We start from the raw sequence: 26,760 nt of genomic DNA, 5'->3' as shown, positions 1-26,760 counted from the left end.
GTACATATGTTAATAATATCTTTAAGATTCATATATGTAGCAGCCATGTATGTCAACATATTTAGCTTATATATGCAAATGCATTAAATCAACCTATATAAACAGAGATATTATGTGTGTGTAATGTTTTTAAAATGCATATCTCTATCTGTCTTTTACACAGGCCTATATGAATTGTTCACATTTACAATAGGTTTTATTTGTGTTTTTACTTTATGACAACATATCTCATAAATGTATACATTTGCGTACAGTTACAGGTGTGACAACTAGCCCCGGTGTGCTCCGACCGTGTGTGAATCAGCGCGCGCGGGGTTTTCGTGAGGAGCGCGTGGATCGGATGTCAAACAGGTCGCGTTGCATCTGCTCCACTAACGAGTCCCGCCTCGTAACATCAGCGCGTCGTGACGCGCGACCAGGCGGAGCGACGCAGACCAGACGCGAGCGCAGCTCCGCAACGCGAACACCGCGCGTCCGCCGCCGTCTGCGGTTCGTCTGAGGATCGCGTCGCGCCTGCTTTAATGGTTTCCAGGCAAATCAAGAAGGATCTCCAGGATTGATGAGAAGGTGAGACACTCGCTCTAACGAACGCGCATCAAGAGCCGAGACACTTCATGACACTTACAGGTGAATATCTGCGTTTATGCGTGCGGATCGCTGTTGTTTGCGTTATGAGCTGCGTATAAAAGTGATGTTGATGCTTGTTGTTTCACTTGATCGGATGTCATTTGACTCGCACCGTGTTTTCAATTGATATTCAGTTGGGTGTCAGTCTTATTGCTTTATATAATACAGAATACATGTTTATCCTCGAGTTCTGTCATTAGACGCGTTTCCACTGAGACTCAATCTGATTCATGGATTCGCTTTATCCGTCTTTACTGAGAGTCGCATTGTCTATTTCACCTCTGAAAGTTGAAAAATAGCGTGAAAATCAGAGTATTTGTCCTTTTTCTTGTGTGATAAAGGTCTGACAGTACGAGTGTAATGCCAAATATCTGGCATGTTTATCAGGCACATAATACATTAATAAATCTACATAAAACAGCGCGTCGCGGTCGGCGAGAGCAGCTTCGACAGATGTGTGTTCGGTCGATCTCCGGTTATATCTGACTGGGATCTGTCTTCAGATCTCATATGAAGCACAGTATTAAAATGTCCTGTAAGTTTGATAAGTGAATATAAACACGCGAAGCGCAGGGTTTATCATGTTCTGCTGTGAAGCTAATGATGGCAACAGGTTAGTTTGAGCTGCAGGGCGAGAAAATGTCATTATCATTGATTCTATCAAAAGTCCTCATCAATAAAGCTTCCGAAGTGTGTGTGTGTGTGCCTGGTATTTATCACATTATGGGGACCAAATGTACAAGGATAGTAATAGCAGTCCATTTTGACCTTGTCGGGACATTTTTTTAGGTCCCTATGAGGAAACAAGCTTATAAATCACACATAATTAGTTTTTTTTTTTTTTGAGAAAGTAAAAATGCCTGTAGTCTCCTGTAAGGGGTAGGTTTAGGTGTAGGGTTGGTGTAGGACAATAGCACATACAGTAAGTACAGTATAAAAACCATTACGCCTATGGGATTTCATGGAAACACAACGTGTGTGTGTGTGTGTGTGTGTGTGTGTGTGTGTGTGTGTGAGAATAACCTGTTGTGCTAATTGAATCTCTCTCTGTCGGCTCGCGGCCTGAGGCACGTTATTGCGCTCCATCCAGTTTCTTAGAAGCCACAACCAAAGCGCAAACTACACAACAACACAAACCCTCCGTGATAACGCTTATCAGTAGCCAATCAGCAGCGCAGGAATCACACAGGGCTCGATGTGTCTATCACGACAAACATGCACTTGTGTGAGGCACTGACAATCACCAACACACATCCTAAGCCTCACACACTCACACACACACACACACTCACTCACTCACTCACTCACTCACTCACACACACACACACACACACACACACACACACACTCACACACACACACACACACACACACACACACTCACTCACTCACTCACTCACTCACTCACTCACTCACACTCACACTCACACACACACGTTCGTTTTTGTGAAAAGTGGGGACTCTCCATAGGCGTAATGGTTTTTATACTGTACTTACTGTATGTGCTATTGTCCTACACCAACCCTACACCTAAACCTACCCCTTACAGGAGACTGTGCATTTCAACTTTCCCCAAAAAAACCTCATTCTGAGTGATTTATAAGCGTTTTGAAAAGTGGGGACATGGGTCAATGTCCTGAGATGCCACCTTCTCCTTGTAATACCTGCCATACCCTCGTCATTATACACATCTATGTCCTGACTTCTCACAAAAACGCGCACACACTCACTCACTCACTCACTCACTCACACACACACACACACACACACTCATGCATGCATGCATACCTATGCAAATGTACAAACTTATCCCACTTACGCAGAATTCACTGCCTGGCTGACCAGATTTTTAAAGTCAACTTGAAATCCAAACGCACTCTATGTTGTGCTCTATTTTCCTGCTGTTAGTCATCAGTGCATCTCATTCTAAATAAAACTAGATGAGTAGCCTAAAGTTTGTGAACAAACTTTGAAGTTGGCTTAAAAAGCCTTGTCTTTAAGTTTGAAGCAGTTTTATATTTCACCTAAAGTATGTCATTAATTACTCACCCTTGTGATATTTGTGATGGAATCCGAGAGCTTTCTGACCCTCATAGTACCCTTGCTCTATATGAAGGGTCAGAAAGCTCTCGGAATTCATCACAAATATCTTCATTTGTGTTCTGAAGATGAACGAAGGTCTTACGGGTTTGGAACGACATGAGGCGGAGTAATTAATGACAGAATTTTCATTTTTGGGTGAACTATCGCTTTAATTTTCGATAGATTAGATGTTGATAACTTACACAATTTAACACATTAACAAGTTTTTACATGTTGTTGCCATGTTGCTAGCATGTTTCTAGCATGTTTCTAACATGATTAGCATGTTGTTAACATGTTTATAGCATGTTGTTAGCTAATTTCTAGTGTGATTAGTATGTTGCTAGCATGTTGCTAGCATAATTAACATGTTGTTAGCAAAAACACAGTTGATTTAGCAAAAAAACTGCTAAAACCAAAACCAGGTAATTTAGCCAAAAAACAACAACAATAAACAGCTATAAAACAGCTAAAACCAGCCTAGTCTTTGCTGGTTTAAGCTTGCCTGGTCTTTTAGCAGGTCTCCCAGCTTGACCAGACCAGCCTGACCAGCTAAAAAGTGGCCAAAACCACTTTAAATCCAGCTTGTGAGACCATCCAAAGCAGCCAATTAGCTTAGGCTGGTTTTAGCTGTTTTTCAGTAGGGAGTTGTTAAGCTTTGCTGTAGCAATATACAGCTTAAATGCACCGTACGTCTCACTGTACAAAAGTTTTCACCCCCTCAATGAAAGTCTATGGGATTTTTGGTGGTTTTGATACTCTGGTTTACAAAAACCGTAAGTCAGATCAGTTAGAAAAGAGATAGCAACCCGATTAAGACCAGTCTGAAGGTCTGACCCAAATCTGTGATATCTGATGAAGTCCAGCGGTGTTTTAAAGCGTTTTGTTAAAGGTGTTTGCACACGCGCTCTTCTGATGGATGTAGCCCTATAGTGCCCTTAACTGGTCTTTGAATTATTCTGTTGTTGTTTTTTCACCACCTGTCAAATATTGAAATGGGGAGCTGACTTCACTAATTGATTAATCAGTGATTGGTCCATATTAGTTATTCTCTAAAGATTCCTCAGATATCATAGTGAAGCAGACACACAAACACAACGATCACAGCAAACGAGCAGCCTGTAACGAGTGAGCTGTGATGAAGATGACTGGCGTGTTTCAGTGCAGAGAAGAGGAACATCTCCTCAGGCTTATTCTAGAAGACGTTTGCACAAACACATGAGGTGCTGGAGACGAGTTTGAACACGTCTCATTCTGCTTTAATGGCGTGTGTTTTAGTTTGTTGGTCTTATGAAGGAGAGGCTCACAGCTCGTTTGTCTTGACATTAATTGCATGATGATGACATTCACAAACTTGCTCCACACCTCACTTGAATTAAATATCAATAATCTTCATTATATCATTTTATTTGATTATTTTGGTGCTCGGAATGTGCTCTGCAAGTGAAGAGTATCGTGGTTTAGTATCTGAGCTCAGAAAACACACTGTTAATTAAACGAAGCCGTGCTCATGTCACCTGACTCATCTTGAGGGTTTTTGAGATGAAGGCGTCTCTCAACCGGTCCGGTTTGACATCTGTTTCCTTTGACCCAGTTCTACCAAATGTCAAATGAATTTGTGTTAAAATGCCATGTGATTGGACACACAGACGTCAATGCTGATAAGCTTTCACCACAATTTATGCTTCCATGGTAACAGTCAGCGAGGTCTGTGATTGGTGGATCCTCTTCAGGTTTAAGTGTAGTTTGTTTCTTCTGTAGAGCTGCTTTGAAATCATTTTAAAACTGATGAAGTTCACACTGATATTAAACTGAACCAAACCAACACTGAACTGACTTGATCTGAATAATGGCACTACTGTGATTTTATGGCAGAATCTGGATTTTCATCATTATTATTAAATCAGTTTCTCGTCAGCGCACGTGAATGAGATTTTTATTTCCAGGAGTTTAGCGAGTGATTTGTGTAGAGAAGAAAGAGGCTGTTTGTCCCCATCACCAGCCCGATGTATCTGATATCTTCGTTAACGCTTGTCTAATTACAGCCGTCGTCTGTGTTGTTCAGGCGTCCATCGGGACAGTAAAGGTCAGTTTGTTTTTGTGGACGGGTCAGATCACAGAGAGCGTTAATGCGTCTCACACACTCGTCTGCTTCAGAAAGATCCAGGATTACGGAGAGCAGGTTTTTATCGGATGATGGCAAGGTGTGTGTGTGTGTGTGTGTGCGGTTCATCGGTCCTCACTGACCCAGATGGAGATGTTGACTGTCCGGCCGCTGATGTGTCCACATGCCTCAGTGGACAATCAAATGCGTCTGAAAGCTATTGATTTTTCTTGACTTTTCCTGCATGACATAAATAGCTCAAACTCTTGAGATTCAGACCTGGAAGTGATTTTATCGCATGATTGTGTATTGATGCATCACCGGCGCTGCTTATGCTTCATTTGGTGGTCAAATAAAAACATAACTATCAACAACTTAGCAGTTGTATTCATGACAATGAATCATTTTCTAACGAATGAAGAAAATAGCTTGTGAATGGCAGAAGAAAAGAGCAGCGTTGATACTGTTATTCACAGCTTTACATAATGTTTGTTGTAGAATCTAGAATAAAAACCGATGATAAGACTTCATGAGAATCTGTCACGACCAGCAGAGAAACATGATCGTTTTCAAACGTTTAGTGTGTTTGTATCACACTGAAATGTACAATATCAACATAATGATAAACATTTACACTACCAGTCAAACGTTTTTGAACAGTACGATTTTTCATGATTTTAAAGAATTCTACTCATCTGTTTTCAACATTGATAATAATCAGAAATGTTTGTTGAGCAGCAGATCAGCATATTAGAATGATTTCTGAAGATCATGTGACACTGAAGACTGCAGTAATGATGCTGAAAATACAGCTGCACATCACAGAAATAAATTACAGTTTAACACATATTCACATAGAAAACAGCTGTTTTAAATACTAAAAATATTTCACAATATTACTGCTTTCGCTGTACTTTGGATCAAATAAATGCAGGCTTGGTGACTTCTTTAAAAACATCTTACTGACTGGTAAAAAACGTTTGAGCTGTAGTGTAAATGTTCAGCTTTAGAGACAGATGTGTTTGAAGTTCATAGATTCATTATAAACACAATGAAATCAGTCACACAGTAAACACGGAGCTCTTTTCACGTCCAGACGGCTCTGTTCTGAGTGATTTATAGAGACGGATCGCAGTTACTCCTCTAAAAGCTCAAATTCAGGAATGACACGCCGGTGTTTCACAGGTTCTGCTGAATTCATCCCTATAAAATAATAGTGTTTTAGTCGTAAAAACTGTCCTCACGTTTGAAACTTTCCAGTACCGGCACACATTATACACACAGATGTGCGGCGAAGAGTTTTTAGAGCTGGAAGTGTCTAATACTGAGCTGTTTATGGCGCTGAGACGAGCGAATCTGGTCTGACGGGTTTGAGTCTGGTTCACAGGGATATGAAGGGACTCTCCGGCGTGTTTATAAGCGTGATACACTGTAAGTCTCGCCTGTGAAGTCGTCTTCATGAACACGACACACACACACACTCACACACACACACACACACACACACGTCATGGCGACCGACTGAAGAGTAAACAAGCCGACGTTTGACCCTTCAGAGAGCCATTACCAGCAGTGAATGTTTGCTCTGGTCTTGAGTTATAGCAGATGTTATGTATACATATGTTTAATGTTTAATAAGCATCATATTAAAGGATGAACAGGTAGAGATGTGTGTGCTGAACTCAATCCTCATTTCTACAGGTGCATCTGAAGTGGAAAGAGCTCTCCTCCTCTACTTCATTTCCTAATCTAGCTTTCTAATAAACCTGGCATTATACTGTTATGAATGTGTGTTTCTGGATCCCGTTTGAGCATAAAACACTTGACTCTTGCTCTGCTTGAGATTATAGTAGGTTCATTTCATTATATCTTTGATTTGGATTCATATGGCTGACGGAGGTAATGTAGTTCACTTGTTATATTGCCACATGATCAGTTTATGCATATCGTTCAAGAAATACATTAAAATCCATCTTATCAAACCTGAATCAGACAACAGATAATAACCAGAACTTCAGATATGTTTAACTGATTTAATTTCAGTCTTGTATTAATGCTAAATGTCTTAAATATTACTTTGTTCTCACCTTGAAGATAACTGACAGCCAACATTAAAAACAATAAATATATATTTATATCACAAATGCTCATAGTACAAGAGGTTTGTCACCAAACGTGTGGATCTTAAAACAGAGCGCTGATGTCCCAGAAAGCTCACGGTGTGTTTTCTAGTCGCCTTCGAGATCAGAAGAGGAGAGAAACACATAATTATTACTCTTTTATCCTCCTTCCGCCGTTACGTGAGTCTTGAGCCTGGAGCAGAAAACTGACAGATTCAATTATTTACACAATATGTTTTTAGTTTCTGTATGAATCTGAGTGAATCTCACAAAGCCGAGAACATCACGTCCAGCTCACATTAAACCCCAAAGCAAGAAAATAACAGATTAAGTGCTGCTTAATGAAAATTAATCCTGTTTGCAAGAGCATTATTTGCATTGTGAGATTTATTGTTTTATTTCCTTGACAACTAAACACCCCACACATTCTTATCATTGAAATGTGCAAAAAAATAATGACTAAATTTGAATTAATTAGTTAAATATTTACACATCATGGTATTTTTATTGTGCTGCCTGTATTTCAGTTATTAAAACAAAACAAAAAAATCATTCAGAGACATTACAGTAATGAGAATTAGGTGTAAAATGAGTTCTAACTGTCTGACCTTAAAATAGGCTCCATGATCATTACACAACGTCATTTCATTGTTTTATTTTTATTATTCAATTTAATTGTATTTATTTTCTAAAGCCTGTTTTCGTGAGATTCTCCTGTATAAATATTGACACTTTGTGTTGCGCTTTATTTGTTGAGTCTCTGATGCTTCGTGCCATCAGTGTTTTGTCACTGTTATTTTTAGACACGTTCATACACGTTAAATATCGCCTGCTTATGAAACGATGTAAATATGAAGTGTAATGCTCATAATTCAGTCTGCTGTGACTTCGAGATGTTTTCCTGAGATTCTCAGCTTGTGATTGGCCGGCGTTGCAGCAGGAGGTTTGGTCGTGAAGCAGCAGATTCTCGTGTCAGATGCTGCCCCAGTGACCCAAAGCTCAAAGACTATTAGGTGCAAAGTAGATCAGAAGTGGCTTTAGTGCTCACACGCAGCGGATCTCCAGCGTTACCTGAGTCAGCGTCAAGTGCATTCAGAGACGTCTCTCATTCACGCTCACCCACACCCACACACACACACATCTCTGCCTATTACAGCCTCTGTCTGTCTTTATTACTCGCTGTATTATACCTCCATATGAGGATCTGGTTCAGTGAGAGTGTGATGATTGTTTCACTAGGGCTGCTTTAACTCTTTGCTAAAGAATCTTTACAGAATCTGATTGTCTGAAATCTGCAATGAATCTTTTTTTTTTTTTGCAATATTACAATATACAGGTGCTGGTCATATAATTAGAATATCATCAAAAAGTTGATTTATTTCACTAATTCCATTCAAAAAGTGAAACTTGTATATTATATTCATTCATTACACACAGACTGATATATTTCAAATGTTTATTTCTTTTAATTTTGATGATTAGAGCTTACAGCTCATGAAAGTCAAAAATCAGTATCTCAAAATATTAGAATATTACTTAAGACCAATACAAAGAAAGGATTTTTAGAAATCTTGGCCAACTGAAAAGTATGAAAATGAAAAGTATGAGCATGTACAGCACTCAATACTTAGTTGGGGCTCCTTTTGCCTGAATTACTGCAGCAATATTAAACTAACCGATGTAACGGTATGAAAATTTCTTATCACGGTTATAGTGGCCAAAATGATCAGTATTATCATGGTATTGTTAAAGGGGACATATGACGTTGCTAAAAAGAACATTATTTTGTGTATTTGGTGTAATGCAATGTGTTTACGCGGTTTGAGATTCAAAAAACATAGTGTTCTAGCGCAACAAGACTAAAACAATAAAACCCACTCTAAACGAGGCATTTGTTGCATTCAGTGAGGGCATAATTACTGATAGACTCATACAGTCTTTTTACGCGTTGCGTTGCGCAAACATAACACCATGTCTGCATTTGTGATCGTAGAAATGGCAAACAATCACTACTCTACACTGCTCAAAACTCGCGTTTGAATAGTCAGTAGCAAAATCTTTAAATATCGAAACGTACTTACAGGCTGTGAGTCAGAAGCACCAGACTGTCCTTGAGACGTTGGAATTGCCCCACTTTATAGTGTTCACAGCCGTTCGTAGTGTTCTCATTGTAGGCTGCTCTCTCACAGGATCAGGAAACAGTCCTTCGTAAAATGCGCTGCACACACTCGAATATTTGCGTTGTACTGTTCTGGAACAGTGTTGTAAATACAACTTAACCACTGATTTCTAGTTGTGTACTCATTTGGAAGCCCAAACAAAGTACTTTTGCTTTCAGAACGAAACACACAGTGTCTCCAGAACATGGCTGCGGCAACAACAATACCACAGCGAGAATAATAGTTTCGCCTTATTTCATTGCGTATATATTTGGGCAGTATTTTGCAAATCTTCCCACACCGTGACGTAGACATGTGGGGGCGTGTTTTAATGAGCCGTTTTAGGAGGGCGTGGTCGAGTCTTAACTTTTATAAAGAATATCTCTTTGGTTTTGAGACTTTAATCTTTGCAACTTTACAGATCTTATATATGCACAAACAGCTTGTAACACTCCAAAGACAAAGGAAAACATGAAATCCCATCATATGACCCCTTTCAATGTTCAAAAAGTACCGACACATAAATCACTTCACCAAGTTTTATATTTAAAAATCAACAAACAACAAATAAAATGACTTTTTGTTTGCATAATCACTAAAACAATAACATTACCAATGATGTTCAGATTTTAAATGACAACTTGACTGACAACTGTTTAATAGCATGTTCAAATATCTAATGTAAATGTTCAAATAAAGCTTTGAAAAAGTTTCATAAAATGGTAAACCTCACATTTCAGCCTTTAAATAAAGAAAAGGGTTAAGTCAAAATGATAATTGATTAATAAATGTGACCCTGGACCACAAAACCAGTCTTAAGTCGCTGGGGTGTATTTGTAGCAATAGCCAACAATACATTGTATGGGTCAAAATTATAAATTTTTCTTTTATGCCAAAAATCATTAGGATATTAAGTAAAGATCATGTTCCATGAAGATATTTTGTACATTTCTTACCATAAATGTATCAAAACTTATTTTTTGATTAGTAATATGCATTGCTAAGAAATCATTTGAACAAATTTAAAGGCGATTTTCTCAATATTTAGTTTTTTTTGCACCCTCAGATTCCAGATTTTCAAATAGTTGTATCTCAGCTCGAAAAATTGACACTTAAGACTGGTTTTGTCATCCGGGGTCACAAATGGTTATAGGTATTTTATCTGCTCCATAAATAATTCTAGATAACTTATCTGAATTGTTTAAATGTGTAGAATCCAACTAAGCTTGTTTTTCATCAACCGGTCAAACTTTACAGCAGGGCATACAAATTCGGTCCGTTTTTGTCCAGACAGAAACTGCACACACGCTGAATGTAAATGTAAGTCTCTGTAAATCCACTCTCTGACACTAGGTGGCGCTTATGGAAAGCAGAAATACAGCTATTTCCCGTAAACTCCGTGGACAAAGCTGCATTGTGATTAAGAACACTTCCTTTAGGTATTACAGGGAGCGAAGATGAAAACAAAATGCCATCGAATCGTTTCCGAAAACAGTCAGAACCTTCAGAGGTACATTCATATAATGAATTCATTCATATATTCATTTGTATAATTCCCTTAGAACTCTTTTAAAACCTCCCAGTGTTTCCGCCCTGTTTTCACTCAAAACGAAACTACTCTGCTGCTGTGCACGTGAGACTGTTACTGAAAACTGTGCTTTATGCTGGACAGTATTTATTTATTGTGAGTTGTTTTTAATGATAATTAAAATATGAAATGGTAATACTAACCGTGGGGAATTTTATCAGGATTTATCGTCAAACCGGTAACCGTTACATCCTTAATTTAGCATATATTTAACATATATTAAATCTTAAGGCATCTCAGGAACCGCACTCCAGTGCTTTCAGTCTTACCTCTCAGATAGCTCCTTCAAGGTATCTTGGAGAGGTGAGGTATCCAAGTCGCAACATCTAGCTACTGGGGTGCCTCAGGGCTCAGTTCTTGGACCACTTCTCTTCTCTGTCTACATGGCATCACTAGGTTCTGTCATTCAGAAACATGGCTTTCATATCACTGCTCTGCTGATGACACTCAACTCTACCTCTCATTCCATCCTGATGATCCGACGATAGCTGTTTGCTTCTCAGATTGTCTAACTGACATTTCTTGAATAAAAATGAAAATAGATCCTTTTACTAATGTGTATTACACTTGGAATGTATACCTGGCAATTTAAGAACGGAGAGGCGGTTGTAACATCAAACAACGTGAGTTTCAGCAGAGCATACATGTTAAGGCTTTTACACAGCAGAAATAAACATGACAACAGCCACTATAGATTATATAAGAAAATTAACACACGATTAAGATAGGATATTTTATATGTGATTTTCTTGAGTTGAATGTGTGCATCTGAAATGCTAATTTGTGCAGCAATATAAAAGGCTATAAATATAATATTTTAACAACAGTAAACGACCAAATTCCACATGTGATTGCAAAATGAAGTTATTACAAACACTCGATGGTGGTTTGAAGTGAGTTCTGAGTAAAAGTGCACTATTAATGTCATAAATTGTCTTATGAAGCATGATGCTAATGTTAGCTCTAATGCAGCTGCAGAACAGGTCCAATTCTTCTTCATAATGCATTTTGTCATAATACTTCACGTAAGGTCGCAAGAAAATGTTTTGTTGTATTTATTTAGAAATACTTTTTATAATAGTTGGTTTAATGTATACTGGGATTGAAGCGATGTGGCTTGGTAAACGTTTTATTGCCAGTTTAAAGGCTGATAATGGCTGAATAAAAACAAGAGAATAATGATAAAAGAATAATAAGGATTATGTCTCATACCTGGCAGAAGTGTGAAAGGTTCTGTTTCCTTAAACTAGTTAGCCATGCATTTCTTTATTTCAGCACATTTACAGGTAAATCCTAGTATTTTAAATTTGTGATTAATCATGATTAATGATTGTGATTAACACGATCATTAATGTGTTAATGATGTGATTTTGATCACATGACTGTGATTAACGTGATTAAATTATTTGATCGATTGACAGCACTACAAAAGAGGAACAAAAGCAGTTCGTCACAGAGCCAATGATATTCATAATATACAATGCCAGGTTTATTAGACCACTAGATTAGGACTCTACCCACTGACTCACTCCGCCCACTCACTGACTCCACTATCTAGCACTATTTACAGCTTTCCTACACTCAGTGTAATTAGCCACTGGCAAAGTTTAAAGAAGGTGATTAAGCTAAGATGTCTAAACGCAGTGCAAACGTCTGAAGAGAAACCGTCTTCTGTGTGTGCAAATGAGACATGTTTGTTTTATGTCATCATGACCCTCAGCAGACAAAAGCAGCTTATTTAGCAGCTAATTAATGGAGTGTGTCGTCACTTGACTCTAGACGTCCATCTGGCGTTGGCTGAAGTGACCTGATAAAGATGGTCAGTGAGCGTGTGCGGCCCGATCTGGATGTCAGATTAGTGCCAGATCCCTCAGAACAATCATTAGCCATCTGCATTCCCCAGGGACAAGATGGGATGGAAACAAATAATTAATGTAGAATGCATAATTAAAAATGCAGGTAAAACACCTGTGAAAATCAATATGTAAAATTCTTCATGTTTACAATGGTATATTGGGCCGCATTTCTACAGATTGTTCTTGAAATGCACTGAAATCTATTTGATTTGTGAGTTTATTATTTGAATTATGAATTATTAAGTCATTAATGGCATTTATTGATTATCAGCCCATACTGATGGAGTGGTTGAGTTAGTAGTGTCAGTACTGGTTAGTAGTGTCCCTGGATTGATGGGAGAATAAAGATTATCCATCATGTCGATTTAATCTGGTGACAATAGCAGCGGCAGTAAATCTCTGCTCATTCTTGCTGTTCTTTTTAAGCTCTTAAGCTCCTCCAGATATTGGACCAGCTTTAGTCCGAATGCATGCGGGAGCTTCAGAAAAGGCGTTTTTTTCACTTCCGAAGCTCTTTGTGTTTGTGTGTTTGGGATTATTGAGCAGGTCTGAGTTCATACAGATAATGACTAGCGTGCGTGGAGAGAGCGTTAGCAATCCCATCATGCCCCAGCAGACGTCCACATACATGAACACAGATCACCGCTTTTCCAGCACAATCATGGCTTTCATTACAGGGCTTTACCAATTAAAGACGCTTTTATAACACACGCATGTTGTCACTCTGATTTTGTGTAACATTATTAGATTAAACTTTGGTCTTTCGAGGAAACGGTGTGGAGATTAATTATGCGATTACAGCCGCTGACCGAATATTTAATGCCCTAAACTTTCTTTTGCTGCTTTAACGATCCGTGTTTCTGCAGTGAAGGAGATCTTAAGGAGTCTTGAATGTTAGCAGATAAATGACTCTCTTCATTAATGTGTCTGCTTTTATTGTCAAGTCATTTATATAGTGCTTTTTATAATACAGGTTGTGTCAAAGCAGCTTCACAGTATTAAACAGGACATTTGTGACTAGCTATGTTTCCATCCAAAGTTACGAATTAAACGTAGGCTATGTGCAAAATTGGAATATTGCATAAAACATTTGCGAATAAAGCAGCGTTTTCATCCAGTGCGATAAAGAGAACAAAATCGTCACTTCCTGATTAACTTGTGCTAAACATCATGGAGAAAAATGTTATTTGCTGCAGTAGGAGAAGGCACTGTATATAATAATTTGTGTATACAATAAATCACAAGCTTCAGAGCGCGCAGACAAAATGCGGCCATGTTATCTTATTTTCGGAGTCTGCTGTTTGGGAACACAGTTTTGGGAGTTAATTATAACGAAGCACTTTGACAAGACTTTGCTCAAGCGTTTCAGATGCTGTGAAATGAGATCAGTCCATTGTTTGGTCCAGTTATGACTGTGCAGTTAGATAATAAATTTATCGTACTTAGTTGAGCACATAAGTTTTTTTATGCACATTTTTAAAACTGATGTGCATCTTGGCATTTTTTTATGCGATGTGCATATAAAAATAGGTGGATGGAAAAATAGCTATTGATTCATCGTGTTTGTCTTCAAAATTCTTCATCATAACTCGCCTCTGTTTTCATCTGTGTGTTATTTGTTCATGTTAAAATCATGTACAAATGTTAAATCATATTTAAAAGATAGATCTTTCTCGGTTTTCATTGGAGATTTGTGTTATACATCAGCTAAATTACATAGTGGTGTGCCACAGGGGTCTATATTTGGGCCTATTTTATTTTCATTATATATGGGCCCCTTGGGCTCAATTTTTCGTCTCGATTGATTACAGTAATTCTGTATATATAGGTGTTTCTCAGAGTCAATTACCTCGTCTTCAATTAGTACAAAATGCCGCTGCCAGACTTTTGATTCGCACAAAGAAGAGAGAGAGAATTACCCCAGTCTTGGTTTCTTTACACTGGTTGCCTGTAAAATTTAGAATTGAATTTAAGGTTTTGTTGATGGCTTTTAAAGCTTTGCATGGCATTGCCCCAAAATATATTGTTGACCTTTTTATTCCCTATCAAAATACAAGAAACATGAGATCTTCGAATCAGATGATTCGTCATGTTCCTAAAACGATATTAAAATCAAAGGGTGATAGGGCTTTCTCAGGGATTATGGAACCCTCTTCCAATGCATATTAAATCTTCCCCATCTGTGGATGCTTTTAAGTCTAGATTGAAATCGTACCTTTTTAGTAGAGCTTTTAGAATTAATTAGAGGGATCAGGTTTTAAATTTTAATATTGAATTTTTGTTTGTGTGACTGTATGTAATGATGCTGGAAAGCACTTTGGTCAATGGCAGTTGTTTTAAATGTGCTTTTAAATTTGTATTGTATTGTTAACTAATGGTCAAATATAGTTATTGTAGGCTGTGATGCAGGATTTCTGAAAGCACGGCAGTCGTGTTACGCTGTCTAATGTCGTGAAGGTCAGAGAGATGATTTCCTCCTCTTGTTTAAATGATCTGTATCAGTAAGGAATGTTTGTGTTCGTCTTCTCTAACCGACTGTGTTTAATGTGGGTCAGTGAGACTGCAGGCGACAGACGGCCGAGTCCTGTGATCAGTCTCATGACTCTCATGTGTGTGTGTGCTTCATAAATTGACTCTTTATTCTTCATGACTTTAATGTCATTGGCGTACGATCATGAGGACTGAAATGAAAGCCTGCATGTTTGCGCACATCAATTTTTTTATTTAGAATTTAAGCGTTCATTTACTCTCCCTCATGATCTTCCAAACCTGTCCGACTTCATAGACGTTCAGGATATTCCCAACAATGTCTTTGTTTGTGCATGCAGTCAAAGTCAGTGATGTTGTTTAATTCCTAAAGTTCTTCAGAACATCTTCAAGTCATGCGGGTTTGAAGGACATGAGGGCGAGTAAAAAAGTAATTTTTGGGTGAACAATCAGTATCAAATGCTCTGTTGAGGATGATTAAGTATTGAATTCATGGAGTTCACAGATTTGATTTTACTGTTGTATTAAATTATGCTTTGTTGTGTGAGATGGAATAAGAGGCCAGAGGGAATATTAATGCACAGCATAACCATTTCTTTTTATATGCAATTGAAACATCATTGATAATGAAGTAAAGGCAGTTTGGGATGGCTGTGCAGTGCTGACTGTTTAGATTTACCTGCTAAACGAATGTGGAAATGCTGTTTAATGTGCTTTATTTTCAGTCATGTGTGATTTCACATCCAGCAAACAGACATTGACTGAATTTATACATTCGAAGTCTTTTCTTGTGAGGTTTCGCTGCCATTTAAAGACAAAAATTGAGGCCAAGGTTCCAGTATTTCCAGATCCCATCAGCCCTTGTCAACAGATCACAGGCTTTGTACATATGCTCTACGTCTCTGAAGTTGTAATAAGAGTTGACATTTGAAACATCATCATGTTGACATTGTGTATTCACCGTCGGTCTAAATGTTACACGTGTGTGTGCACGCCATCGTGAGTGTGAATGAAGACAGAGATCTTCCTGCATTTTGTTTTCATTTCTGATTGTAATATAGACACATGCATTCTCTGTAAAGCACTCTGTTTTTGGTTTTTGTTTGTTTGGCTTATTTTCTATGTATCATGCATGTTATAAAGTTGTAACTTGCAGTGAAGTGTGTATGCCCTGACACGTGTGTGTGTGTGTGTGTGTGTGTTGCAGACGCGTGATGCTGTGCTTTCTGCTCCTGACGCTCCTCTGGACGCTGGTCACTGCAGCGCTGCAGCCGTCCACACACACCGCGGCCGGCCTGCAGGACGGTGAGTGAAGATCAACACACTAAACACATGATTGATTCGATCAATAGTGCAAAATATCAGTTATTTGAGTCACGCACATCCTGCAACGTCGAGTTCTTCTTTATGTTGTGCATCTTTTACATTATTAGTGAAGATGCAGTCAAACCAAAATTTATTCAGACACTTTCAACGTTTCTCACATTATATCACAGTTTTGTAACGGTCATGGACTTTTAGTTGTGTTTTTCCCTGTTCCTGATCTCCTGTCTTTTGTTCCTTTGACCTAGTTTTCCCGAGTTGCCCTGATTAGTTATTCTGTGCACCTGTGCTCATTCAATTATGTCATTAGTCTCCCTCTTGCTTTTGTATAAATTCTCCCCATTTCTGTTCTGTCCTCATTGGTTGTTATTTGTCAACATGTTGTGCTACCCTGCTCCTAGATTCCTTGTGTTCTCTCTGTGGATTATAATTAGACGACTGTTCTTGAAGTTACTCCTTCGTCGTGTGCCTTGTGAGACAACAACTTGTTACAAGTTTATTCGCTATAGTTTAGAAAACTGTAATAAAATATGAGAAGAACTCTGAGTTAAACTGCGTCAGATCTTGATAATGTCAGATAACTTTGATAGAAAGGTATGTAATGAATTCAGTTGAATAGCTGTTAAAGTTAAGAACACAATTAGATTACACCAGTTTAGCTCAAACAATTACCAAGCAATACTTCATTTTGTTCAGTCTGTGTGTAAAAAGGTCGCATTAGCAATCAAAGACAAAACATACGCAAAACATGATTGGGTCAAAGTGTCTGAATCATTTTTGGTCCCAAATTTTACTGGTAGTCCACTGTATGAGGTGTTTTTGGGTATAATATGTCACAGTTCACTTTATTTTGCTTACATAAATGAACTATAGTATAATATCAAATTATGTCTGGTGTTTGAATAATCTTTGGTTTGACTGTAAATATATAACCAGATGAATCAGAAAAGATACGAGAGGAAAATCTAGTTCAAACAGATCTAATTAGTCTCCATAACACACACACACACACACACACACACACATCTTTATCTGCTGAGGAAATCCTGCATAATCGAAAATGAGCCCAATCTGTGCAGTTACATAAGAATTACCGCGGTATCAACCTCTGCACCGGTGTATTCACAGCAGCATGTGTACAGTTAGAGATTTACTAACATTCCCATTGTTTTTGAGTCGGCGCCGCTAGATTCTCTCCTCAGAACGAGTCTGTTTTTAACCAGACGCTTTACCCGAATCTCTGTGAATGAACTTTATTACTGCTCGTTATCATCAGCAGTGCTGTCAGTCTGCAGTATGATGGAGTAATCTATAAATCACGGTCTGATTGCGTGCGTCATGTGAGTTGAGCTGTTTGTTCAGATATGGTGTTGTGAGTGTGTGGTGTTTCATCAGTATCATGCTGATGTGGAGAACTCAGTGTAGGCAGCAGCGTGTCTTAAATAAATCATTTTTACACGAGCCGTCGATCTTGAATTATACATTCTGATGCGCACAAGGCAGAAAAACCCGACGTGTGTTCCAGACGAGCGGCGAAGGGAAGAGAGCTGTTGATTCGTGTAGACAGTTCAGATGGGTTAGTTAGAGATGAGTTTACGGAGGAGTTCCTGAGGTGGATGAAGCTTCAGCTCTGTTTGTTTCTAATGTGTTCTCATGGGTCTCCTGAGGCAGCTGTTTGTTTTTCAGAGGAAATGCTGGTTTTTCCAGTTTGGGATCGAGTGGAATGGTGAAGAAATGCAAACTGAATCTGAAAGCACGCATGAGAGTCGATTTAGATCATGTGATCCTCTGGAGGATCATGTTTGTCCAGATTATTCCAGGAACTGATTCTGTGCGTCTCTCAGAGGGTTTTTCTTTTCTGCTTTTGAGGAAAACGGCACGGATTTGTGCCATTCATTTCATTCATTTGTGGCTCTCTGACAATGAAATTGCTGGATGCAGCAGCAGCAATAAGTTGTGATCATATTTCCCGAGACTCAATCCGCTCTGGTTTCGAGTTTTCCTCCGGTTTATCTTTCACGTGTGACGTCACTGTATGACGACAGGTTAGTAAACGCTAAACCGCCGGACTGGAGTCCTTAACTCACCCGCTTCACAGTTTGAAAACAGTCTTTAATTCATTTTACCAAAATAAGAATAAAAAACAGCTTATATCTCTGCTGTAAGATCATGCCTTCAAACCAGATAATTAAGATCCAGATGCCAGATACCGTCAGGAAACATCCGTTTAGTCTGGTAACAGAACAACTAGTCAGCTGTCTTATACCCCAAACCTGTTAACAGCAAGTCTTGTCTGGTACCCAAAATACCCCAAACTCTATTAACAGCCTCCTATCAGCCAAGAGGTTGACTGAGGAAAACCTACTGAAGAGCAGAAGCAGGAGTTTACTGATTAATCTTAGTTGCGTATGTTTACTGTTGTACCAAAACTGCTTCAAAACAACATCCCATATACCTTGAGTTTCCATAAACATTCCCTCGTATCTCTTATTCATGAAACCACACAGTCAGAAGACTAAACAACAATGGGAAATAAAAACAATTAATGTAATATAAATGACTGATCAGTTAATGAATTAATGAAATGAGTATATAAATGGCTATAATGATTATTATAAATGATTGTATATTAAATGGAATAATAAAAATGATTCAATAATAAATGATTATGAATGAATGAAGATTAAATGAATATAAAAAAAGGAGGTAAAACACAACACAAATATACGGTTGCTCTCGTGAGGCAAAACACACACAGTTTGCATTTGAGGATCCTTAAATCCTTCTCTGCTCACAAACACTAAAATATGGACATAACTGTTACTGTACCTCCTGATCAAACCGCAAAAGCTGCTGTTCTTTCTCTGTTTCTTCAGTCTTGTTTTCCAGTGCAAATGTCTAATGTTCATAAATCGAGACACATTTAGAGAGAAACAATATCTGCCAGTGGGTAATGAAAACTTGTTTTCCCTTTGATTTATGTTGATTTTTCTGAGCCAGTTGCCAGATATTTGTTGTTTTTGTAATCATAAACTTAATTTAGTTAAATTTCATTTTGCATCTCCAGTAAATGTCTCTTGATTTAAAGAGGTTTAGATATTTGTACTGGAAAACAAGACAAAAATACTGAGGATGATATTTATTTTTTTGCAGCGCATGCATTATTTCATGCCACGACTTTATGAATTTAAGACTTTCTGCTCTGATTTAACAACTTTTAGGGCTTAATTTGCAGACAGGTGCATGAAGAATTTCTAAGACCTGCGTTTACAGGTTAAGCTGCTGAGATGTCTGAAACTCTGTGATTCTGTGACACTTTCACAACATTGATCTGTTCGTTTGAGCGACGTGTCAACTTCTGACTCGACCAATCACCTGCGTTTGGGGCGGGGCTATCTGACTGACTGACCAATGACAGACGAGTGTTTGGAAACGTGTGAGAGTCATTATTTGTTGAGTTCTGTGTGTAGAGGACACGCTCCATCATTGCGTCTGAAGTGATGCCAGAATCGAGTCTTGGCACAAGTAGCATTAAGTGCCAGAGTTTTGCTCAGACTTGTCTGTGTTTTGAAGGCCGTGTGATGAAATGCATGTTCAGACGGGGATGTGTTCACGATGTGGTATTTCTGCAGGTGTTGCTGGTGTTCTTCTGCTGTTTGTGTGACATAATGAGCTCGTTCGACTGTGAAATCGCAGGGTGATTCATAACGTGTTTGCCGTGTCAAAGGTCACAAGGTCGTCTCCGAGGATGATGGGTCACCATGGAGACCGGCGGAGAGGAAGGGCTGTCAAACATAAAGATTCACTGAAGGACATGTGTTAGGTCCTCTGGTGTGAGCGACCGCTGACCCGAGATCAGTGCTGCAGGAGGAATCTGTGAAATCATGAGGCTCCATCTCTGGAGATCCAGTCAATTCAGTTTACTCTGCTTCATAAAACTGTGTGTGTGAGTGTGCGCATTTGTGCATGCGTGTACGTGTGTGTGTATGCATTTGTGCATGCGTGTGTGTGTGTGTGTGTGTGTGTAGCCTCTCGAATGATTCTGTATGAACTCTACAAACTCTGCTGAACTTTTAAGCCGGTTTTAAACACTCATTACTGTGTTTATTACTGGCTCACAACGTGCTCTCTGTGTCTGTTTTTTGCAGGAATGTAGCAGCTAAATCAGATTAGCATAGTTGCTAGCATTGCCCCACATGTCATAATCTCAAACGGGCAGAGAAACCTGCATAATGGAGTGTTTTGTGTGGAGTTTTGCTCTCAGCAAATGAACTTGCAACTATATAATAAGCGAGTCGGTGTCCGTCGACGAGTATGCACTCCATCCAGTTAGCACGTTTAATTGAGCACATCTGTGAATCATTTGAAGTTAGTGGAGTTCATGTTCAGTCATGTTCAGGCAGGATATTTCAATGTGACTGTCAATCAAACTCACATTCAGCTCTGCTCCGCCCACTACCAGCGTCCAATAGCATGAAGGCAAATAGGATGTGTATTCTGTGCTACGCTAATGATTGACTAGCGCTACTGTCAGGGGTGCTGTTATTGGATCACTGGATTGACCAATCAAGAACACAACTATCTGATTTTTAATTGTCTTAATTGCTCACAATATGTTGTTCTTCCTCATAAAGTTTTATTGTGTTCACATTTGATGTTGCAGTAAAAAATTACAACACCTGCCATAAAACTCCACTTATCTACTTCCAGTAGAGCAAACAATCAACCCAAAGAGCTTGATTTATCACAGACAAGATCCAGGTCAACACTTGAGTTGTTTCTGCACCATGTGATCAGATCCTGAGCAAATGGTCAATTTACATTAAAGGGATAGTTCACCCAAAAATGAAAATTAGCCCATGATTCACTCACCCTCAAGCAAATGTAAATGACTTTCTTCTTTCAGACGAATACAATTGGAGTAATATTTAAGAACATCCTGGCTCTTCCAAGCTTTATAGGCAGTGAATAGTGGTCCAGATTTTGAAGCCCAAAAAGTGCGTCCATCTATCATAAAGCGCTCCACACGTCTCCAGGGGGTTAATAAAGGCCTTCTAAAGTGAAGTGATGTGTTTATGTAAGAAAAACATGCATATTTACAACTTTAAAAACTGTCACGAGAGAGTGGCATTCCAGCAGATGACGTAGAACGTAGTTTTTATTTTTTTATTTGTTTTATTTAACAGGGACAATACATTAGGCATTGTTACACACAGACAACCGATGCCGTGTATATAGGGCATATACAGCTTGTAAACATGTAAACATTTCTGTTTACCTAACCTAACCTCCTTGCAACTTTCAGGTAAATCATTTATATACAAACAAACAAGCAACGGACCCAATATTGAACCCTGTGGTACACCTAGCACCATAGTGTAAGCTCTTTCCCCTTAAGTCAAGTCACCTATATTTCTATAGTGCTTTATACACTTCAGATTGTGTCAAAGCAGCTTTACAGTGTTAAACAGGAAAACAGTGTTTCAATAATGCACACAAAATTCAATTCAGCTCTAAAAAGAGGACGATAGCAAAGACTCAGTTTTCCAGTTAAAGTCAGTTCATTGTTGATTCAGTGATATCATCATCAGCTCAGATCAGTTCAAATAGTATCTGTGCAATCAAGTCAACAATAAAACTGCAGCATGCACTTATAGTAATCAGAACATTATCGTACATTGCTGTGGGCACTAATACAGTAATCATTAAAGCTGAATGTGCCTTGACTTTAAAAAAGGTTTAAGGATGTACTTTGTCAATAAACGTCTTCATTGAGATTGTGTCATTGTTTCTTACATTGCAGATGGAACAAGACCGTATATTTACCGCTGCCGCTCACCCAACATGGAGGTCTTCACCTGCTGGTGGCGTCCGATCGCGAATCAGGACAACGTCACCTACACGCTCCTGTACACCACAGAGTGAGACATGAGTTAAACGCATTTTACAGATATACCAGATCAGTGTTGTTTCTGTAGAGTGTCAATGAGATGATGAAATGAAGAGTGGTCATGTCACCCCGCAGTGAGCGCGCTCCTCTGGAGTGTCCCGATTACGTGAGCGGTGGCATCAACAGCTGCTTCTTCGATGCCAAACACACTCAGGTCTGGGAGGTGTACTGCATGAACGTGACAGCGCACACGCGCACCGGACCCATCACCTCCCACAAACACTGCTTGGACGTGGCTGATATAGGTGACGCATTACACTGAAGACACAGCGGACATAGGAAATATTAGTATTATTATCAGCTCTTCTAACTGCAGTTCTCCAGTTTCATTCAATGAGCTCGGCACTTCCTCAGCCTAGCATACATGCAGTTTTCTTATTGCAGATATTGATATATCCCAAAGAGTCTGTGTGTTTATCTCACCCTACACTTCTTTTTTGGCATCGACGTTTCCATTAAGAGTCTTTTCAACATCCATACACTCTTAAAATAAAGGGTTACACTTTAGTCCACTTTAGACATTCTGCTAACTATAAGTAACTTTGCAACTACGTCAACTAATTCTCATTAATTTGCAACTACATGTCTACTGACTCTCAGAGTAGACCGTTAGGGTAGGTTTAGGGTTAGTAGAATAATTTGACATATACTTGAAGATATTAAGCAGGCAGTCTACTAATACTCTAATGACTGCTAGTTGACATGTAGTTGCAAAGTTACTCACTGGTAGTAGAATGTCTAAAGTGGACTATCAAAATAAAGTGTTACCAAATAAAGGTTCCAAAATGGATGATGCCATAGAAGAACCATTACAGAACAGTTCTAGCGTGAGGCACATTTTAAATATCCAAAGAAGATTTTTCCACGATAAAGATATATTTGTGCAATGGGTAGGTCCTATGGATGTTGAAAGTATAGAACTGTGTAGAAGTGTAGAACTGTTCATTGTAGGGCTGTGACGATAAATCGATGCATCACATCAATTCTGAGATTTTCAGAATGCATTGCTATTCTGAGCTTAGTTTTTAACAGCAGATGGCGCTCTGATCTAGTTTTTAATAGCAGACTCAAGTACTCAAATAGAGCGCTGATAGACGGCTGTTTCTGGAGCATGCAGCGCCACCTGCTGTTCAAAACTAAGATCAGAATTCCCTCCAGAAAGAATCGCCACGCATTCTGAAAATCTCACAATCTAATCAGTTCTGGATTCGCAATGCATCGATTTATTTCCCCCAGCCCTATTCCATTGGATACAATTTTTTTTACACTCTTAAAAATAAAGGTCCCAAAAGGAGCAATCAAAGCGATGCAACAGAGAACCATTTTTGTTTCCCCAAAGAACCTTTCATTCAACAGTTCTTTAGATTATTAAACACATTGGAGAAAAAGGTTATTTTATGAACTGACCACTGAAAGGATCTTTGGGGAACCAAAAATGGTTCTAAATGCCTCGACGTGGTTATAAATGTTCAGGCTTTCACAGCTCAGCTTGTCTTCATGAACTCTCCTGTTTCTCCTGAGGTTTACTGGAGCGCTGATGTTTCATCATGTCTGTTAACGAGTCTCATGTGCTTCGCCCCCAGTGGAGATCGACCCGCCCTTTAACCTGACGTACGTCATGATGAACGAGAGCGTGGGTGAACCGGACCAAAGTATTCTGCTGTCCTGGCTGTATCCCGTTGAGACTCAGGTGCGCGAGGGATGGATCACGCTCATCTACGAGCTGCGCTACAGACACCTCGCTCAGCCGGACAACTGGAGGGTATGACACAGAGTCCGCTTGCAGCGCCTCCATTTTCATTACAATAACTCTAGAACAGAAAGTGCAGGGGGTTTTTTCAACTGCTTGCACACAAAATCTTTACTTGTCACACAAGCTGACACTCAAACACACCAAATCTGCAAAACCATACACTAATTCTCAGCCTTTGACTCAGTTTTCATAAAACACTGTTTGCAAAACACAACACACAATTCTCTATGTAACACACAAAAATATAACAGGAAGTATCTTGATTTCCTTTTTCAAAACACAACCAATCAAAAAGCCACATTAATTCATCACTAACTCCTCACATGTGCTTCACTGAACACCAACCAATCAATAAACACACATCTACACAACTACACATGGCTGATGTATTGCTTTTCTTCTGTACTGTGTTATTCTGTGTTCACAACCACAAATGCTTACAGTAAAAAAAGTTTGGTTTCAATCTTGCGTTTCAATCTAGTGTTTACTGTGAATTTATCAACATCTCTCTGACAACTACTTTCAATCTTGTACAGAAATGTCCACAGGAGCTCATGAAAGAAAAGCTTTAGGTTTTGAATAACTGTGTGTATATGATATATCCAAAAATATACTATTATGGCAAAGGTGTTAGCAACGTAAGACAAATGTTTGCTTTTGAGATGTGTTTGTGATATTTTGAATTAGTGCTTCATTTTGCAAGAGATGTGAGGCATTTTGCATTTTGTGTGCAATTCTTGGATTTGTGTGTAAAGTTTTGAAAATGTAAGCAGTTGAAAGAATCTGTAAGACAGACATTTATGCTTGAGGGCTTGTGGGTGAAGTGTGTCGTTGGTGTCTGCAGGTAAAAGAGCGTTTGCGTGAGCCTCATGTGGAGCTGCTGGTTCTGCCGGTGGGAAAGTACGAGTTCATGGTGCGCTGCCGCTCCACCAACAGCAAACACTGGAGCGCATGGAGCGAGTCCATCAACGTCAGCTTCAAAAGCAGACCTCTGTCCGGTACACACACACACACACACACACATGACCCGTCTGTCACGACTGATAGTTGCAGCTCTAAATGTTGCTCTGTCTGTCTGTCTCTCAGATCGGATGCTGGTCTTGATCCTCGTGACCAGCATCTTCATCATGGTCTTCCTCGTCGTGGGTTTGGGGATCGCCCCGCGAGGCAAGAGGTCAGTGAGTTCTGGTCTCGGTATCGATGGACTGTCGACATGAATTACACGGATGGATCTGTAGATCTGCGTCATTGGGTCACATGGGAGCATGGATCCAGAGGCTCGATCAGATGTTCAGTTCAGTCAGAAAGAGTCACGAATCTGCAGACGTTTCACATTTTCTCTCACTTTGAGTGAAAATCTATTGAATTCTGGTAGCACGCTTAGCTTTGAGGAACACATAAAACATAAACCCCAATGCATTATTTAAAAATATATGTATGAAACAAAAAAATAGAACAAATAAACCCTGCCTCTATATGACCAAAAACCTACGATCACCTACATTGTGGAGAAGTAGATTAATAAACATAAAAAAATGATGTTTGTCTGAAAATTTTAAAATGCAAAAAGTTTAGGAGATTTAAAAATAATATAAAACAATAGCAGTCGAATGCATGTGTGTGTGTGTGTGTGTGTGTGTGTGTATTTACTTCTATATTTTAAAGTGATTTCCTTTCAGGGTTGACCTCATTTGTAAAAAATAAAAAATAAAATAAAGAAATAGCTTTGAATTGTTTTCTGCAAGGGTTAGTGTGTGGGTTAGGTTATAGTAATTATAACTAGCTGTTTATAAATCAACAGAATGGAATGTCCTTATTCAGATAATAAACGTGTGTCTGTGTGTTTTCTATCATTGACCTCTTTCTCTGCTTGCGTTCCTCCTGCAGAATTAAATCCTTCCTCCTGCCACCGATTCCCAAGCCACGCATCCGAGGGATTGAACCGGTCCTGCTGAAGGTCTGAGAGTCCGTCACACATCACACACCTGTTTGAGTTATTAGTAGTGTTTAGATCACCTGCTTTACCTTCTGTTCTCTCTGTCCTTTCTTGTTCCTCCAGAAGGGGAAGATTGATGAGATCAATCGTCATTTCTCCAGCTTTCACGGCTATAAGTCGCCGCAGTACAGCATGGACACATGGTACCATTTGAGCGTGGACCCGTGTCCGGCTGCGATTCTGTATAAACACGAGGATGCACCGATCGCCAATGGACAGCCACCTACACAGATGAGCTGCAGTCCTGCAGCCTACTGCCGTGGCCCCGCCCCTTACTGTGAGGGAGCCACGCCTCCTTCAAATCCTGACCCCGCCCCCTACTGTGAGGGAGCCCCGCCTCCTTCAAACAATGGCCCCGCCCATTATTGTGAGAGTGCCCCGCCTCCTTCCAACCCTGGCTCCGCCCACCCGGAGCTCATGTGCGTCCCAGGCATAGACTACAGCCTGATTATAAACCCCGCCCCCGCAGCGCCGCATGACTTCTACACCTGTGTGAAGGGCGTGACCCCCGGCGGAGCGCTGCACCTGGTGCCCTGTCTGCCCGACGCACTGAAGAACACGCCCTACCTGCAGTTCACAGACGACTGTGCAGACAAGAGCAGCCAGCTGGCGGCGCTGCTGGAGAAGCAGATGGAGGCGCTGTTGAGCTCGAGCGACTCGGACCCCAGCGAAGCTGCCCTGCCTTTGCTACCTCACTCATCAGACACGAACTGAG

The 26,760-nt window shown here is 39.5% G+C and overlaps 1 protein-coding gene across 2 annotated transcripts in view; it reads left to right on the top strand.

Annotated features, from left to right (window-relative positions):
• The first annotated feature begins 385 nt into the window (after positions 1-385).
• The window catches only part of LOC131541836 (growth hormone receptor-like), a 28,312-nt gene continuing 1,937 nt past the window's right edge, over positions 386-26,760 (top strand). Inside the window, exons 1-9 of one of the 2 annotated variants that reach the window (XM_058777806.1) lie at positions 386-567; positions 16,231-16,328; positions 22,150-22,267; positions 22,372-22,541; positions 23,880-24,058; positions 24,894-25,047; positions 25,136-25,223; positions 25,937-26,006; positions 26,109-26,760. The exon at positions 26,109-26,760 is cut by the window's right edge and continues 1,937 nt beyond it. In XM_058777806.1, the coding sequence (XP_058633789.1) occupies positions 560-567; positions 16,231-16,328; positions 22,150-22,267; positions 22,372-22,541; positions 23,880-24,058; positions 24,894-25,047; positions 25,136-25,223; positions 25,937-26,006; positions 26,109-26,759 (1,536 nt within the window). In that variant the 5' untranslated portion in view covers positions 386-559 and the 3' untranslated portion in view covers position 26,760. Of the gene's footprint in view, positions 628-16,230; positions 16,329-22,149; positions 22,268-22,371; positions 22,542-23,879; positions 24,059-24,893; positions 25,048-25,135; positions 25,224-25,936; positions 26,007-26,108 lie in introns of both variants that reach the window. The other variant, XM_058777815.1, reaches the window with a different exon arrangement.

Source organism: Onychostoma macrolepis, chromosome 01 (genome assembly GCF_012432095.1).
Source record: "Onychostoma macrolepis isolate SWU-2019 chromosome 01, ASM1243209v1, whole genome shotgun sequence".
NCBI classification, from domain to species: domain Eukaryota; kingdom Metazoa; phylum Chordata; class Actinopteri; order Cypriniformes; family Cyprinidae; genus Onychostoma; species Onychostoma macrolepis.
This window is presented reverse-complemented; position numbering and strand designations above follow the sequence as displayed.